General features: G+C 37.5%; 1 protein-coding gene across 12 annotated transcripts in view; it reads right to left on the bottom strand.

Moving 5' to 3' along the window:
* The window catches only part of DIAPH2 (diaphanous related formin 2), a 261,529-nt gene extending 254,092 nt beyond the window's left edge, over positions 1-7,437 (bottom strand). For all 12 annotated transcript variants that reach the window (XM_081336767.1, XM_081336764.1, XM_081336762.1 and 9 more), the window contains exon 1: positions 7,288-7,437. In XM_081336767.1, coding sequence (XP_081192893.1) covers positions 7,288-7,401 — 114 coding nt within the window. In that variant the 5' untranslated portion in view covers positions 7,402-7,437. The remainder of the gene's footprint in view (positions 1-7,287) is intronic.
* Positions 7,438-16,534: the final 9,097 nt, after the last annotated feature.

Here is a 16,534-nt window from a genome sequence, read left to right as displayed (position 1 = left end):
GCCAGAAGCTGTCTAATCGGTTGCATGGATGACCAGAACTTGAATCTAATGGTGAATGGATAAGTCAACTGAATTATTGAGTTTACTGAATATATTGTTGGGCATGAAAAATCAGAACCACATGCTGAGTTCCAGTTATTCTGATTTATTGCTCAAGCTTATACCCAAGAATCTAGTCAACTAATGGTCAGCATTAAATTGGCATTAGATAAGAGTTAACAGAATTGAAGAGGGGTTGAACTTTGACCACTTGTGGGAAAGTAACAACTCTAGACTGATTACTCTGTTGAATCCACTCCCAGGCTCTGCCTATCCTTCTCTTACACATACTTTGCTTCAAGTCCTTGAGTAAGTATCCAAAGGAATTAAACAGCTATTCTAGAACTATTGAGAAAGTAGATTCTGGAGAAAGGGCAAAAAGAACTTGCTTGAAAGAACTACTGTATGGCAAATACATACATTTTTTTTCTTTTTAAACCAAAACATGCTGATTTACAGGGAGACAGATTTATACTGTCATCATATACTGGCCCAAGAACCACTGCAGAAAAGAATAATTAATGTCTGAGACAAAAAGCTAACATTACAACTAGGTTAACAACAAATCACTCAACTGTAAGCATAGAAGATCACCACGAAGATACTAAATTCTGAACACTACAAAATTAAATTGGGACGTACGTTCAAAAAAGTGTCCAATTATTTTAGAGAGATACTAGGCTCCTGGCAATTTTTTTTTCTTTTCTTTTTTTTTTTAAAGGTGTTAATAGCTTTTGTGTTGCAAAATAATTGGTAGGACTAAAGTTGTGTGGTCATTTTGTGTCTCATTCCCAAGATGACGGTTGTGCCCGAAATTTGTGCTATCCATGTGGAAACCAGCAGAGGAAGAACGAAGCAAGAAAGAGTTGCCCACTCCCATCTGAGCTGCATCTGTGCAAAGTGACAGGTTAAGACTGCCAAACTTAGAAAATTAGTTTATCGAATCACCACCCCACTAAATTATGTGCAAGGCAGTTGCCTAGACAACTTCTTCAGTTACATGGCCAAAAATAACTAAGACAAACTTTCTCTTGAAGCATATTTCTTGCATTATAAACTGAAATGAATTTAATTATTAGAATTCCAAAATCCATCCCTTGTAAATCCAGTTTAGGATTTTTTTTTCAAAATCCTAGTGCTATAAAATCACTGCTTTTGTCTATGGCCTACAACTAGTTCATCAGAGATGGAAGACTTTGAAGGATTTAAAAGCAGACAGGACCTATAGAAAGCTACAAAGAACCAACATCGGATGGAACTAATGGAGGAACTGGCAACCTGGGTCTGACGAAAGCTTGGAAATATGGAAGTCTTGATCACTTGAGGACCTCACGGCTGCATGACAGAATACAATTAGTGTTGCTAGTTTCTGGGCAAGATCTGTTTCACTTATAAATGACAATATTTGTAGGTCAGGGTTGAAATGAGGTGTCTTTGGCGCTCTCTTGAGCTTGCTTATTTCCTTGTAGACGTTTCACTGATGACGTTACCTAGTTTGGGTAATGAAACGTCTGCAAAAAAAAAAACCAACCAAGCAAGCTCAGAGAGCACAGAGGACCCCTCTCTTTAACTTCTACATATTTTAATCTTGTAATTTACATTTTTAATTTTATATTATACAGTAACACCTTCCCTTAATTGTGATGCTTCTGAGGTGATTTTAAACAAACAATGCTTTGCTAGTCAACAGGAATTAGCTGGTTGATTTCTCAATGCTCACTCCCAAAACTTAAAAATAAAATAAAAAAATAAAGATGCTTTCAAGGCAAGTTTGACTTTCTATGATGACACACATGAAGCTTTTGGGGGAGTGTTGTGTTGCTGCTTTCTTCCCAGATATGGGGGTTTCCTCCCTAATTTCCCAGTCAAGTCCACAGTCCTACGTTTCCCTAGCAGTGCCCCAATGAATGGCTGTAAATTGAGGACTACCTCTAGGCCTATCAAAAATAGGCCGAATTACCAAACTACATCCAGCAGTGATTGTGTACATGGCCATTATTCAGCTGATAGTTCTACTGGTTTTTTATGTACTCCATTTATTATCACTGCAGATTTTATCTAGATTACAGAATGTTTCTGCATTATTGTTTATTTTTCCATTACAGTTTAATGTTATACTTTATGCTTTCCATTGATATATCCATGGCTGGAGGACTGAAATTATTAGGAAGTTTAAAAGGATATGAAATAACGATGCAAGTAGTAAAAAAAATGCTACTGATTTTCCTTATTTCTGGCATAATATTCTTCCACAGCATTTGGGAAAGGAAGGTGGAGCTGAACCACAAGGCGCATCGCCTGACACAAGGAATGTCATCCTTCCTGGTCCCATCAGATGGATCTCCTTAAGAAAGGGGACCCATAACATACCCTGCCTCCCTGTTTAATTCAAATGTGGATACAAGCAGCTTTGTGTAAATGATTGTGGGAAGATTGTGAAGGGATGGAAAATAGATTAGACATATATATATATTAAAAAAAATCAAGAGAGAGAACATGAGTTTGTTGCTAGCTTATCTCATAAAGAACAATTTAGTCCAGGAAACCTCACTGTACATAAGGGTGGAAAATTCCTCTTGCAGTTTCCTAGGTTTTGTAATTACCTCCAGAATAGCGTTAAATATATGTTAGTGAAGTCTGTGTAATTCCTAATCTTGACCATCTCTTTGTATTACATCCTATGAGTTTGTATCAAGTTACGTACAAAACTTTCCCTCTAATAGCACTGAAACATAGATGATCATTAAAAAAAATGTAACCCAAGGCCATAGCCAAGAATGGAAAGGCTTCTCGCAAAATAAAATCAAAATAGGGTCCCTCAACCCAGGACCTAGGTGTACAAATCCCTCCCCTTTCGTCTTGTCACTCAGCACCACTCCTTTTGAGACTGAATCATTCATATACTATGCATCCTGTGTTGTTTTGTTTACAATTAACTTTTCCATCCAGAGTCGGCAATCAAGGCTGATAGCCATAGAAACACAACAAATAAAATACAGTTAAAACACATTGCTAAAAGAGACACTGCACAGACTAATTCAAGGAGGCACAAGTAGTCCAGGACTCATGATCGCAATGGAGGCCAAAGTTTATTTTGCTCCGTGAGACATTTCTTAAGTGAGTTTTGCCCGATTTTATGACTTTTGTTCCCACGTTTCTTACGTGAATGATTGCAGCCGTTAAATTCATAGCACGGATGTTCAAGTGAATCTTGCTTCCCCACTGACTTTGCTTGTCAGAAAGTTGCAAAAGGAGGTCTCATGACTCTGGGACAATGCCACAGTCATAAATTATAATAATAATAATAAAGTTGGAAGGGACCTTGAAAAAATATGAAATATGAAGCAACGGATGGAAACTAACCAAAGAGAGAAGCAACCTAGAACTAAGGAGAAATTTTCTGACAGTGAGAACAATTAACCAGTGGAACAACCTGCCTCCAGAAGCGGTGAATGCTCCAACACTGGAAGTTTTTAAGAAGAGACTGGACAGCCATTTGTCTGAAATGGTATAGGGTTTCCTGCCTGAGTAGGGCATTGGACTAGACGACCTTCAAGGTCCATTCCAACTTTATTTTGTTGTTGTTGTTGTTGTTGTTATTTTTATTATTATTATGAGAAGCAACCTGGAATTAAGGAGAAACTTCCTAACAGTGAGAACAATTAACCAGTGGAACAACCTGCCTCCAGAAGCGGTGAATGCTCCAACACTGGAAGTTTTTAAGAAGAGACTGGACAGCCATTTGTCTGAAATGGTATAGGGTTTCCTGCCTGAGTAGGGCATTGGACTAGACGACCTTCAAGGTCCATTCCAACTTTATTTTGTTGTTGTTGTTGTTGTTGTTATTTTTATTATTATTATGAGAAGCAACCTGGAATTAAGGAGAAACTTCCTAACAGTGAGAACAATTAACCAGTGGAACAACCTGCCTCCAGAAGCGGTGAATGCTCCAACACTGGAAGTTTTTAAGAAGAGACTGGACAGCCATTTGTCTGAAATGGTATAGGGTTTCCTGCCTGACCTCCAAGGTCCCTTCCATCATCATCATCATCATTATTATTATTGAGTTGCCAAGGGTCCGTATTTTGGTCACATGACCATGGGGAATCCGCAGTGGTCATAAGTGCAAAAAACAGTCAGGAGTCACTTTTTTCAGTACTCTTTCAATGGTCACTATATGAAGTTGAGAACTACCTGTACTTGGCCCCCCAAAAAAGGATCAACACTTCCAAGACACCAATATTCTGTATCCTGAAACAAGTACCTTGCGCATTCCTACTCAGAATTAAAATTATACACCATCATGAGACCATTTTTTTCCACAGCCCAGTCCCGTGTATAATTAAGCACCTTTCATTCAGTAAATGACAGAAGCATAAAATGTCATCAAGGCTGAGAGATGATTATTTACTGTTCATTTCCTTGCACACAGTAGTCAAGGACGGCAAAAATAGCTTGCTTATTTCTATTGCCCAGTTATAAATTATGCAATATAAAATGATGTTATAGTCCTGTTCATCTGTGATAATGATGACTTTAAGCATGGTATGTTCTATCCAAAAAAAAAAATAAAAAAAATCCTAGGATGTATAGCCTTTGGGTTTGCTTTTTTTAATTGTTCCCCAGTGTATATTCATTGTAGTGACAAAGCCGTAGGCCTGAACCCAGGTGTCTTCCGTTAACAAAACTGCAGATAAAAGGGATATTATATATTCATCAATGAGCTTATCCATTTAGTTAGTTTTTTTTTAATCTTGTGTTCTGTTCATGAGCTGAAATCAGGACCCCACAATTTCCTGCTATTCGCAATGTCACATGGGAATCTTTGTCATTATTAACAGAAATTTCATTCCATTTTAATAGCCTGTAATTTAAAATACAGAGTATCTACTTTGTTGTTTTAATTACAAGTTGCTTGTCGGGAAAATTAAGTTTTAGCTTTAGTTGATACATTGTGAATTACTGTTGCTGCATTTGTAGCTTAAGGTAATGTATACGAATACTCAAAAGTTCAACTTGTTATTGACTAGGGTATTTCATTTTCACCTCCTCTTTTCCTGAAGATCTCACTTATGATGTCACCTCAAACCTTCCTCTAAAACTGACTTAATTGCCCTGCAATTACTTCACCCAAACATTGGCAACACAAAAAAATATGCAAATAGGATTTACACCCAACATTTTCCAGACAGAAGTTTATTCTTGGATCTTTACTATAGGGAGAAAAAAAAACAGAGAAATGGGTCAGGGAAGTTTTTCCAAGTTTGAAAATGTGAGACAACCAAATTGTTTGGCCTCTAACTTCTGTTTATCATAGTGCTGCCTGCTGAGGTCATATCCTGAAAAATTGCCAACTCCACTCAAGAGTTCATTAGAGATAAACATAAAAATGTTTTTCAAGTCATAATCTGTCTGTCCTTTGGTTTTCAGAGAGTCGCAGTGTGTCAAAGACTGTGACCTCTCAAAGATTTGGAGATCACACCAGTACAAATTGGCACTGTAATTATTAAATCAGACATATATGCAAGGGTGAGAACAGGTTGGGCGCATTTACCAGATGCAAGATTTCTAAAACTGAAACGCTCATGGTCTTGCTTAAACAGTTAGTTGAACATTGGCCTGAACATGTCCTGCCCTACTTCATCTGGCCATGTGACCAGAAGATCTCCTACGTCTTTCCAGACAAGTTGGTGTACCTAACCTAGACAATGTTGTCCTCAAGATATTACTGAAATAACAAATTGAACCGAATTGCAGCTTGTCTGAAAAAGTCACAACTAGTGAAAGAAGTAGCAATCACTTTCCCAAAACACAGGTTTTGTTCAAAACATTTTACCTAAGGCTCTTCCCCACCCCCCCTTTCAAAGAACTCTAATTTTTGAAGCAACTTCAGCAGCTACACCTTTTAATAAACTTCTTTATCACCACCTTTTGTGTAAAGTACAAATAAAAGCTTCATCAGCAATGCTATGGAAAGTTCCAGCTACCAACACTGCTACTGCTGCTGCTTCTTTTCACCAATCGTTGAAGGCTACTTCTACAGTAGCCTTCACCAACCTGATGTTCACCAGATGTGTTAGACTTCAATCTCTATTTTTTTTGTAAGACCAGGAGGGATGGGTGCTGAAGGCCACAAGGGCTGAAGAACAGCAGTTGAGGGCACTTCCTTCTATTGGGAGGAAGGAAGCAAATGACACACGTGATCACATCAAAAATGCAAATGACCCAACCTATGTATTTGCACAAGACCTTGTGAGGCAATTACATAATTTCACCACCGTATGATGCATGTGTCAAAATTCTGACCTCACTGTAAATTGGTTAGAGGCGATGCTGAGCAAACACATCTGGAGAACACTAGAGTGAAGAAATCTCTTCCAGGAGACACAAACATCAGGCCGTGGGAGAACACAGGCTTCTCTGTAACACACATAAGTGACAACAGTGAAACACACATGTCCCACTCCCCGATATGCCCCTCTAACTGAATCAGCCAAAAGAGCTAAGAATTACAGGAGTTTAAACTCAACTTTTCTGGAGAAACAGAGGTGGCCAAGATTGTTGGATGAGTAACACAGGACAAAAAAGACCAGATAGCTTAGGTTGGTGATATTCAATCAAGTGTGACTAAACAGTTGGTTTAAGAGAATCCCCAAATTCTAGCAACACAAACAACAAAGCGTGGGACCCACTAACCAGAGAGACCTCTACACCAAAGGGCTGTGGTACACAGATTAGCAAACTCAAGAGACTTTTGGACTACCAAGGTGAGGCTGGTTCCTACAACAAGCAAAATGCTTGGTTAGCAAGCCACATTTATCCAACCCCCCCTGCAACAACCCAAAACCTACTTTCTTCAGCCACAATTTCTTCTCAGAAGCAACAGCAGGCCAGGTTCAAGCATCCTGCAAAGCCCTATTGGCTTACGCCACAATTGTCTGGGTTCACACAACCAGGAAGCCCTGGTGGCTTCATGCAACTAGAAAGCTGAAGTTGGCTCAGCAGGATTTCCCTTGGATTATGCATCCGGGGAAGCCTTACTGGCTTCTGCCAAGATTCACACAACCAGGAAGCCCTGGATGCGCCTTGCAAGCCTGGAAAGTCGGGTTGGCTTAGCCAGGATCTCCCTGGGATCATGCAAGCCAGGAAGCGCTGGGGGACTAGCTAGGACTTGCAAAAGGTAGCCTTGACCCGCTTCCCCGTAACGTCTGAACCCGCAAGCGAGGCTCTCCCGCCCTCTGCACTCACCAGCTTGGGCTTATTCTTACTCTCCTCCTCCGAGGGACGTCCCCCGCCGCTGCCACCCCGCCTCGGGGTGCCCTTCCCCGGCGGATCTTCCCCTCCGGCCCCCTGGCCCTCCATGCCGGCCCGGCACCTCCTTTTTGCTGGCCGCCTGGCTCCCGGCTCACCCGCCCCGGCTGTCAGGGCGCACGGGAGGCGCCTCTGCGCATGCGCTGTCGAGCCGGGAACGAGGCGGCGAGAAGTCAGGCATCCTCCCAGCCTCTTTGCCCAGGGCTGCGGGTGTAGGCCGCCAGGGCGCAGGCGCGGGAGCGCACTCACATACACTCTTTGCCCCCCTCTGCGCAGGCGCGCTCTTCGGAGTCTCCGAAGCCGCCCCGTTGGGCAGCTGCCCTCACCTGAAGGCTGGGCAAGGAGGACCCGGAAGCGCCTGCGAAGAAAGGGCGCCAGCGAGGGAAGCCTGGCGGAAGTCAGAGTGCGGGCTGGAAGCAGTAACCTGAGAGGCAGCATTAGACATGCTGGGGAATAAATACGAGGAGAACTTCAATAAGCGCCTATCGCCTGGAAACCTCTTTTTTTAGGGAATTCAGCATGAAACTGGATAGTTTTTCAATAAATCCAAACGTGTAACCCACAAGCGCATAAAATAACATTTTTAAGTGCGTACATAAACATAAAATAATAATTTTAATTGCACACCCGCGTTGCTGTGCATGGAGGACCCAAAAGAATTTTGGATTGTATAGGTTACCTATATCGCTGGGTAGTATATTAGAAATTTAAACTCAGAAATGTTAAAATATTTGACTTAATTGGTCCCCTGAAAGAATATCAGGGACCCTGCCAGAGGTCCTCAGATCACATTCTGAGAACTGCTTAGAGACAATTGAAAAGTTGTAACTTTGTGACTGATTTTTTTTTTGCTACTGAAAAATATTAAAATACTTTGGTATTGAAATCAAGAAGGAGCTTTTTATAATATGTCAAGGAGATTACTACCTCAAAAAGAGCAATTAAGTTGAAAACATCCAAGTTAAAACACTTTCATAATTGAATAGAACCACCTGAGGGCTTGTCTGCAGGTCCAGAGGAGGAGTGGACAGTTTGGAGATGTTTGAATAAACTGTCTATTAGTTTGGCTAAAACTAAAGACCACATGTTAAAATGGGGTTTTCGCCCTGAGGACAAGGATATTCACTGCAAATGTGGCACTATTCAAACAACTATCCAACTTTTACAATGTTCCCTTGCACTGATGTGCACTTAAAATGAATTGCTGCTCCAAAAATATCCCTGCCATCAACGAGGCCTGGCATTGGGCTAGAACTAGATAAATCTATATGTTTATTAAAGTTTTGAAAATCTTTTTAAAATTTAAATTAACAATTTTCCCCTTTCTGGCTCCTACATTTTTGATATGAAAATGAAATTTTGCTTTTAAGGAAGCGACTATCAGTATATCAGCATCGTTACAGCAGACATAAAATGGTGGTGCTTAATACTCATTTAATAACTTTGCTGTGTGTAAAATGAAGGCATCTATCGCAGGAGCAACAGCTAATTTTGTGGGTCAACAAGAATTTCTACAAGCATGGACCATTTTGCCTTCAGCTGGAAATTTACCACTACCACCTTTCTGTCTGAAGTCTGGCATCTTGAGCTTAAATGGTTAAACCTGTGCCTGGTTTAATCATGTGATGTGTAAGCTTCTCACCATGTGTTGACATCAAGCTTCCTCAGAAAATGGAATGTTCTTTGGCACAATAGCACTTAGACTTATGTACCACTTCATAGTGCTTTACAGCCCTCTCTCAGTAGTTTACAAAGTCAGCCTATATTGCCCCCAACAATCTGGGTCTTCATTTTGCTGACCTCAGAAAGATGAAAAGCTAAGTCAACCTTGAGCCGGTCAGGATCAAACCTCTGACTGTGGGCAGAGTAAGCCTGCAATACTGCAAGCAATGAACTTTTTACTCTATGAGCTGGAATATCGTGCAAGAAGTTGTACATGCCATGTTTTGATGTACTCAGGTATGTCTTTATTTAATTTCTTGAATGATTCATGGATTCAACCAGTTCCTTTCCTCCTTCCCCCTCACCCCCAAGGCACAAAAAGTACATCAGCTTGTTCTTGCGTATACAGATAAATAAGGCAAGGATCCAAGAAGCTCATCAAGATCGTTTTTAGAATTGCCCTAGGAGCAAATACATAAAGATCTTGAAAAATACTAATTTCCTGTTTGATTAAGCAGAACATCAATGCTTGGCCAGTACGATTTCTGTTGATATGGAAACCAAAAGGCTAAATCAAAGGTTGGAAACAATACTCCCTGTGCAGATGGGAGAAATTACTGAGTACTAATTGCTTCAATTATTTTAACCCTAATTTGCAACTGTAACTGTTGCTCTCATCCTTTCCTGAGGATACATTCTGGGAAAGGAGAAATAATAGCCACAATTGTATAGCTGTGTTCATACACGATAGTATTATTGTAAGTCTCCTAGAGTAGCCCCACGGTGAGATCAGTAGCAAATAAATAAATAAAAATGGCCACAATTGTGTAGCTATGTTCAAACCCGATAGGAACCCATGGTCAATTTTTTATGGTTAATTGAAAATTCAGTTATCTGGGTTGGCCCAGAAGAAGGAATCAAACTGTCTACGCTTGTGAGTCACCAAATCCACAAATTTTAGAATTAAAACAATAAAAATAAAAAATAAAAACTATAAAAAAAAATTAGGCAAGAACAAGTAAGCCTTGTTAAAAATTAATTTGCAAAAGCAAAGGGAGGGGTCTCATGCCACCAGCCAGCCCAATGGCTCTGTGCATCTTTGGCCTCCCCATGCAAGGTTACAGAGCCACATTTTCACTCCATTTTGAAAGGGCAGGAGGTGGGGGGTCCCCCTCACCTCCGCGGGGGGGGAGAATATTCCACAGAGCGGGAGGCAACGGCAGAGAAGGGTCTCTTCCTGGACCCCGCCATTCAGACCTCTTTAACTGACGGGATCTGCGCCATGACCAAGTGGGATAGGCTAATGGGATGGGATAAAGCCGGTTCCATAAGTAGCCATTTTGTTGCTACTGATACCTTTGGCAGGAAATCAAAGTCGTTTTGGCCACTAGAGTATATTCCATTGTGAGATCCCAGAGCTGATTTCGTTTAAAAATGAAAGCACTTGTGAACACAGCACTCTAAAGAAATTAAATATTTTAAATGCACAGATCAGTTTGAAAGAAGTTGTGGCTTCCCAGAGGAACTCTGCAACAGAGAAAAAAAAGGGGAAGTCTAAAAGTCATAGCCGAAAAGCATTATGTGGACATTTTTAGGCTGCAAGCCAATGTCACTTTATGGCATATTAAACTTCCTTAAATCCTCTGAATGTTTGGTGTGGTGAGAATGTTAAAAAACAAACAAACTTTAGGTTCTATTCCCGGACTCTAGAAACTATTTTGCCACCACTTAAGAATTTGAAATATGTGAGACTTGGACTTAAAACTGTTCTTATTCCATAAAAGAACATCAGAGAATGTGGATGATGGTAAAAAAAAAAGGTGTTATTGGCCTTAGAAACTGACATGCTTGTTCTTGTTCTTTACTTATCTACTCTGATACTCTTACAAACTTGGTTATGTAAATATAAGAAAACAAGGTCTCCAAAGTTCTCAAATTCTTTTGAGATATTCTAAGCCACAATAAAAGTCGAATAAGGGCAGGTTTGGGGTATGTACAATCAAAACTTCTGGGTTTCTCATTCCATTTGTCCTTGATCAGTTTTTTTTTTAAATCAACCAACTGGAGATGAAACTTCAGATTCTGAAACAAATTAAAATGGCCATTCATTTAAGTGGAGCTGCTGATTCCAAAGATGAAGGGCACAGAAATATAGATTTCTAGAAAGCTCAGTCTTCTGAACAGGAATGGCCTGGATTAACACAGCAAATTGAATCTGATTTTCTGAAACTGGGAAGAATTGTTCCCTTTGGTGAAGTTTTGTACAAATATGCTTTGTTGCTTGAGAAAGTGAGAAGTCCTCACTTGTTTTTCAAAATACAGCTGTCACGTTTGTGTGCATTCCTCTAAAAGAAGTGTTTGCAGATTTGCAAGATTCTGTTATTGTAACCTTACAGTAAAGATATGTTGTTGACTTGTGCTTCCTCTCTGGACTACCTTGAAGGGCTGACAAACTGTGATGTTTGACCTTAGAATATTCTCTCTATATTACAACTTTTATTAGCAGTAACATTAATAATGGGAATATTAGGAATAATATTAGCATTAATAGTACCAGCAATAAAGGTAAAAGATGCTTTTAGGTCAGATTCCTCATAATTACATTAACCACATGGATATCACTGTTTTTAAAGTGGTGTTCGTTGACTTCTCTTCGCATTTATTAATTTCCCTTTCCTTCCTATTTTACTAGGATGGTACAGTGGTCTCTTAGCCAAATATATCTTACTTTCAAGAGCAACCACAATTAGCCTGATTCTGCCGCTTCCTGCTCATATTTTTATGATGGTTTTCTTCTTGAAGGAGGCTAAAGCAGTGAACATCTTTTCCATATGTTGAGCATTAGTCATGGAACTCAGAAAAGGTTGCAGCTAGTTTGAATGTTCCCATGCTATATTTCATGCAGCAAGGCAAACACAAACACATTTTATTACTGTTTATAAATACAGTAAATTAGTTAGAGTACAAAGGGGAATATCAGAAGCTAAATATTTATCTATGTTGTTTTTAGTGGCAGGATCAATGCCTACTTTTATTCTTTTTTAAAAAAAGCATTTGTAAATAACAATACAGTGAAGATTTTTGACACAAAGCTCAGAGATCCATATTCTTTTCATTACTTTAAAATTAACTTGAAGTACTTTGTCTGGTATGGTCAATATTTTATTTTATTTTATTATTTTATTTTATTTTATTTTATTTTATTTTATTTTATTATTTTATTTTATTATTTATTTTATTTTATTTTATTATTTATTTTATTTTATTTTATTATTTTATTTTATTTTATTTTATTTTATTTTATTTTATTTTATTTTATTTTATTTTATTTTATTTTATTTTATTTTATTTTATTTATTTTATTATTTTTAAATGTATTTGCCATCCATCTTTGCCATGAGGAGATTCTGTGCAGTTTACAACAGTATACACACATACACACACACACACACACACACACACACACACACACACACATAAAAACACATATACCGGTATATGGTATAAGTTCTCCTGCTTGTGCATAGGGCTGGACTAGAAGACTTCCAAGCTCCCTTCCAGCTCTATTCTATTCTATTCTATTCTATTCTGTTCTGTTCTGTTCTGTTCTGTTCTATTCCTTATTCCTTATTCCTTGTTCTGTTCTGTTCTGTTCTGTTCTATTCCTTATTCCTTATTCCTTATTCCTTATTCCTTGTTCTGTTCTGTTCTATTCTATTCTATTCTGTTCTGTTCTGTTCTGTTCTGTTGTTCTGTTCTGTTCTGTTCCTTATTCCTTATTCCTTATTCCTTATTCTATTCTATTCTGTTCTGTTCTGTTCTGCTCTGTTCTGTTCTATTCTGTTCTGTTCTGTTCTGTTCTATTCCTTATTCCTTATTCCTTATTCCTTATTCTATTCCGTTCTGTTCTATTCTATTCTATTCTATTCTATTCTATTCTATTCTATTCTATTCTATTCTATTCTGTTCTATTCCTTATTCCTTATTCCTTATTCCTTATTCCTTATTCTATTCTATTCTGTTCTGTTCTGTTCTGTTCTGTTCTGTTCTATTCTATTCCTTATTCCTTATTCCTTATTCCTTATTCCTTATTCTATTCTATTCTATTCTATTCTGTTCTGTTCTATTCCTTATTCCTTATTCCTTATTCCTTATTCTATTCTATTCTATTCTGTTCTGTTCTGTTCTGTTCTATTCCTTATTCCTTATTCCTTATTCCTTGTTCTGTTCTGTTCTGTTCTATTCCTTATTCCTTATTCCTTATTCCTTATTCCTTATTCCTTGTTCTGTTCTATTCTATTCTATTCTATTCTGTTCTGTTCTGTTCTGTTCTGTTCTGTTGTTCTGTTCTGTTCCTTATTCCTTATTCCTTATTCCTTATTCCTTATTCTATTCTATTCTGTTCTGTTCTGTTCTGCTCTGTTCTGTTATATTCTGTTCTGTTCTGTTCTGTTCTATTCCTTATTCCTTATTCCTTATTCCTTATTCCTTATTCTATTCCGTTCTGTTCTGTTCTATTCTATTCTATTCTATTCTATTCTATTCTATTCTATTCTATTCTATTCTATTCTATTCTATTCTGTTCTATTCCTTATTCCTTATTCCTTATTCCTTATTCTATTCTGTTCTGTTCTGTTCTGTTCTGTTCTGTTCTATTCCTTATTCCTTATTCCTTATTCCTTATTCCTTATTCTATTCTATTCTATTCTATTCTATTCTATTCTATTCTGTTCTGTTCTATTCCTTATTCCTTATTCCTTATTCTATTCTATTCTATTCTATTCTGTTCTGTTCCTTATTCCTTATTCCTTATTCCTTATTCTATTCTATTTTGTTCTGTTCTGTTCTGCTCTGTTCTGTTCTATTCTGTTCTGTTCTGTTCTGTTCTATTCCTTATTCCTTATTCCTTATTCCTTATTCTATTCCGTTCTGTTCTGTTCTATTCTATTCTATTCTATTCTATTCTATTCTATTCTATTCTATTCTGTTCTATTCCTTATTCCTTATTCTATTCTATTCTGTTCTGTTCTGTTCTGTTCTATTCTATTCCTTATTCCTTATTCCTTATTCCTTATTCCTTATTCCTTATTCTATTCTATTCTATTCTATTCTGTTCTGTTCTATTCCTTATTCCTTATTCCTTATTCCTTATTCCTTATTCTATTCTATTCTATTCTATTCTGTTCTGTTCTGTTCTATTCCTTATTCCTTATTCCTTGTTCTGTTCTGTTCTGTTCTGTTCTATTCCTTATTCCTTATTCCTTATTCCTTATTCCTTGTTCTGTTCTATTCTATTCTATTCTATTCTATTCTATTCTGTTCTGTTCTGTTCTGTTCTGTTCTGTTGTTCTGTTCTGTTCCTTATTCCTTATTCCTTATTCTGTTCTGTTCTGTTCTGTTCTGTTCTATTCTGTTCTGTTCTGTTCTGTTCTATTCCTTATTCCTTATTCCTTATTCCTTATTCCTTATTCTATTCCGTTCTGTTCTGTTCTATTCTATTCTATTCTATTCTATTCTATTCTATTCTATTCTGTTCTGTTCTGTTCTGTTCTATTCCTTATTCCTTATTCTATTCTATTCTGTTCTGTTCTGTTCTGTTCTGTTCTGTTCTGTTCTATTCTATTCCTTATTCCTTATTCCTTATTCCTTATTCCTTATTCCTTATTCTATTCTATTCTATTCTATTCTGTTCTGTTCTATTCCTTATTCCTTATTCCTTATTCCTTATTCTATTCTATTCTATTCTATTCTGTTCTGTTCTATTCCTTATTCCTTATTCCTTATTCTATTCTATTCTGTTCTGTTCTGTTCTGTTCTATTCTATTCCTTATTCCTTATTCCTTATTCTTTATTCTTTATTCTATTCTATCCTATCCTATCCTATCCTATCCTATCCTATCCTATCCTATCCTATCCTATCCTATCCTATCCTATCCTATTCTATTCTATTCTATTCTATATTCAAATACAATAAAAACACAGTTTATGATTAAGGGGTTTATGAGTAGGAGGAGAGGAGGTGGGATCAATTTTTAGTCCATCAACCCCCTCCAGCGTGATAATTAATTTTATACTGAGCATTAATTGTTCAACCTCAATAAATCTCTTATTACTATAAGTCTGCTTGTCATACATTTATTATATCTTTCAAAACTGCATCTTTGTTTTAAATAAGTAGTGTCCCTATTAGGCAGGACATGCTTGCTCATATATCCAAATCCCATTTTGATCTTTGAAACCACACCTCTGCACACCTGAAATATCTGCTGGGTTTAATTAGATCAAATTAAATATTTACATGAAAAAGAAGTTACACTTAGATTTTTTTTCCCCGCTTGGTTTTATTTGCTTTTGCCTCCCTGCAGAACACCCAGAGAAATTGGTCCCTCCCAAGACTTGTACTTTGTTCTACTGTACAGCAGATCTTGTCAAACTTGCAGGGGGGGGGGACGCACTACTAAATCATCAGTGATGGATTTCATCCATGGATGACATTGTTCTCCTTCACTGTTATTGTAAACTAGAAATTGTATGCACTCAGTAAATGTCAGATGTGGGTTGATCTCAGATTAATCTTAAAACAGCAGCTGGCAGGTTTATTTGGGCAGCAGGAAACACTTTAAAAGCGCACCCCCATTTTTGGACATCAGATAGATGTCTCTTTGTCTCTGGTCCTTATTTTTCCTGTCATTTTGCAGAACAATTGGTCAGGTTATTGCTGAAGCAATCTTTTTTTCTTTTTTTTTAATTGCAAGATGAGTCACACAGCCTGGGTGGATTTTGCTAGTGGGAACTTGGATGACCAGGTGTGAAAATATTCCTGAGAACAAAAATAATGCTTTAACAATTCTTTCCTCCTTCCCCCCCCCCCTTCCCACATTTCTGTTGTGTTTTCTTTGGGGGTTTTTGGTTTTGTTTTTTTTTAAAGATTTATATGTATTTCAATGCCAGGAAGAACTTTACTTTTAGAAATGTAAATTCTCCAAAGAATAATGAGATATACTGGAAAATTAAAAGTAGGATGATTAATACCCATAGTCTTCAAAGAGTTCATTAATTTAATTTCCATATACAGTAGTGGGTCAGAAAAAAAGCAGGAGTAAATTTTGTATTATAGAGTTTGGATTATACTGTATATACAAGTGGCTATTAATGTTGTCCTGTGCAAGCAATTTTCATTTTGATGGCAACGTTTCAGTAATAAAGTGCGTTGTGCAATCATAATTTATAAATAAAGCTCTTATCTATGCATGAATATTGATTACTCCCTTTCCACAAAGTGCCAAAAGGAACTTTCAGTTTATGACAATTCTTAATGGTGATTTTCAATTATTTCTCAAGGTGGCACATTGTTATGGTTGCCTTATTACAAGCAAAGAAGGTAATTTAGGGGGAAAAATTGCCACTTGGCTGAACCTATCTTATCTACATGATGGTGCAGTATAATTTTAGCTAAGTTATAACTTTTCAAATTTGCTATAAGCAGAAAATTCAGTGGATTTAGCCCACAGTGGCGTATGAA

Source organism: Vipera berus, assembly GCF_964194415.1.
Source record: "Vipera berus genome assembly, chromosome: 11".
In the NCBI taxonomy this organism is placed as follows: Eukaryota; Metazoa; Chordata; class Lepidosauria; order Squamata; family Viperidae; genus Vipera; species Vipera berus.
The sequence above is the reverse complement of the archived record's forward strand: the minus strand, read 5'-3'. Positions and strand labels throughout refer to the sequence as shown.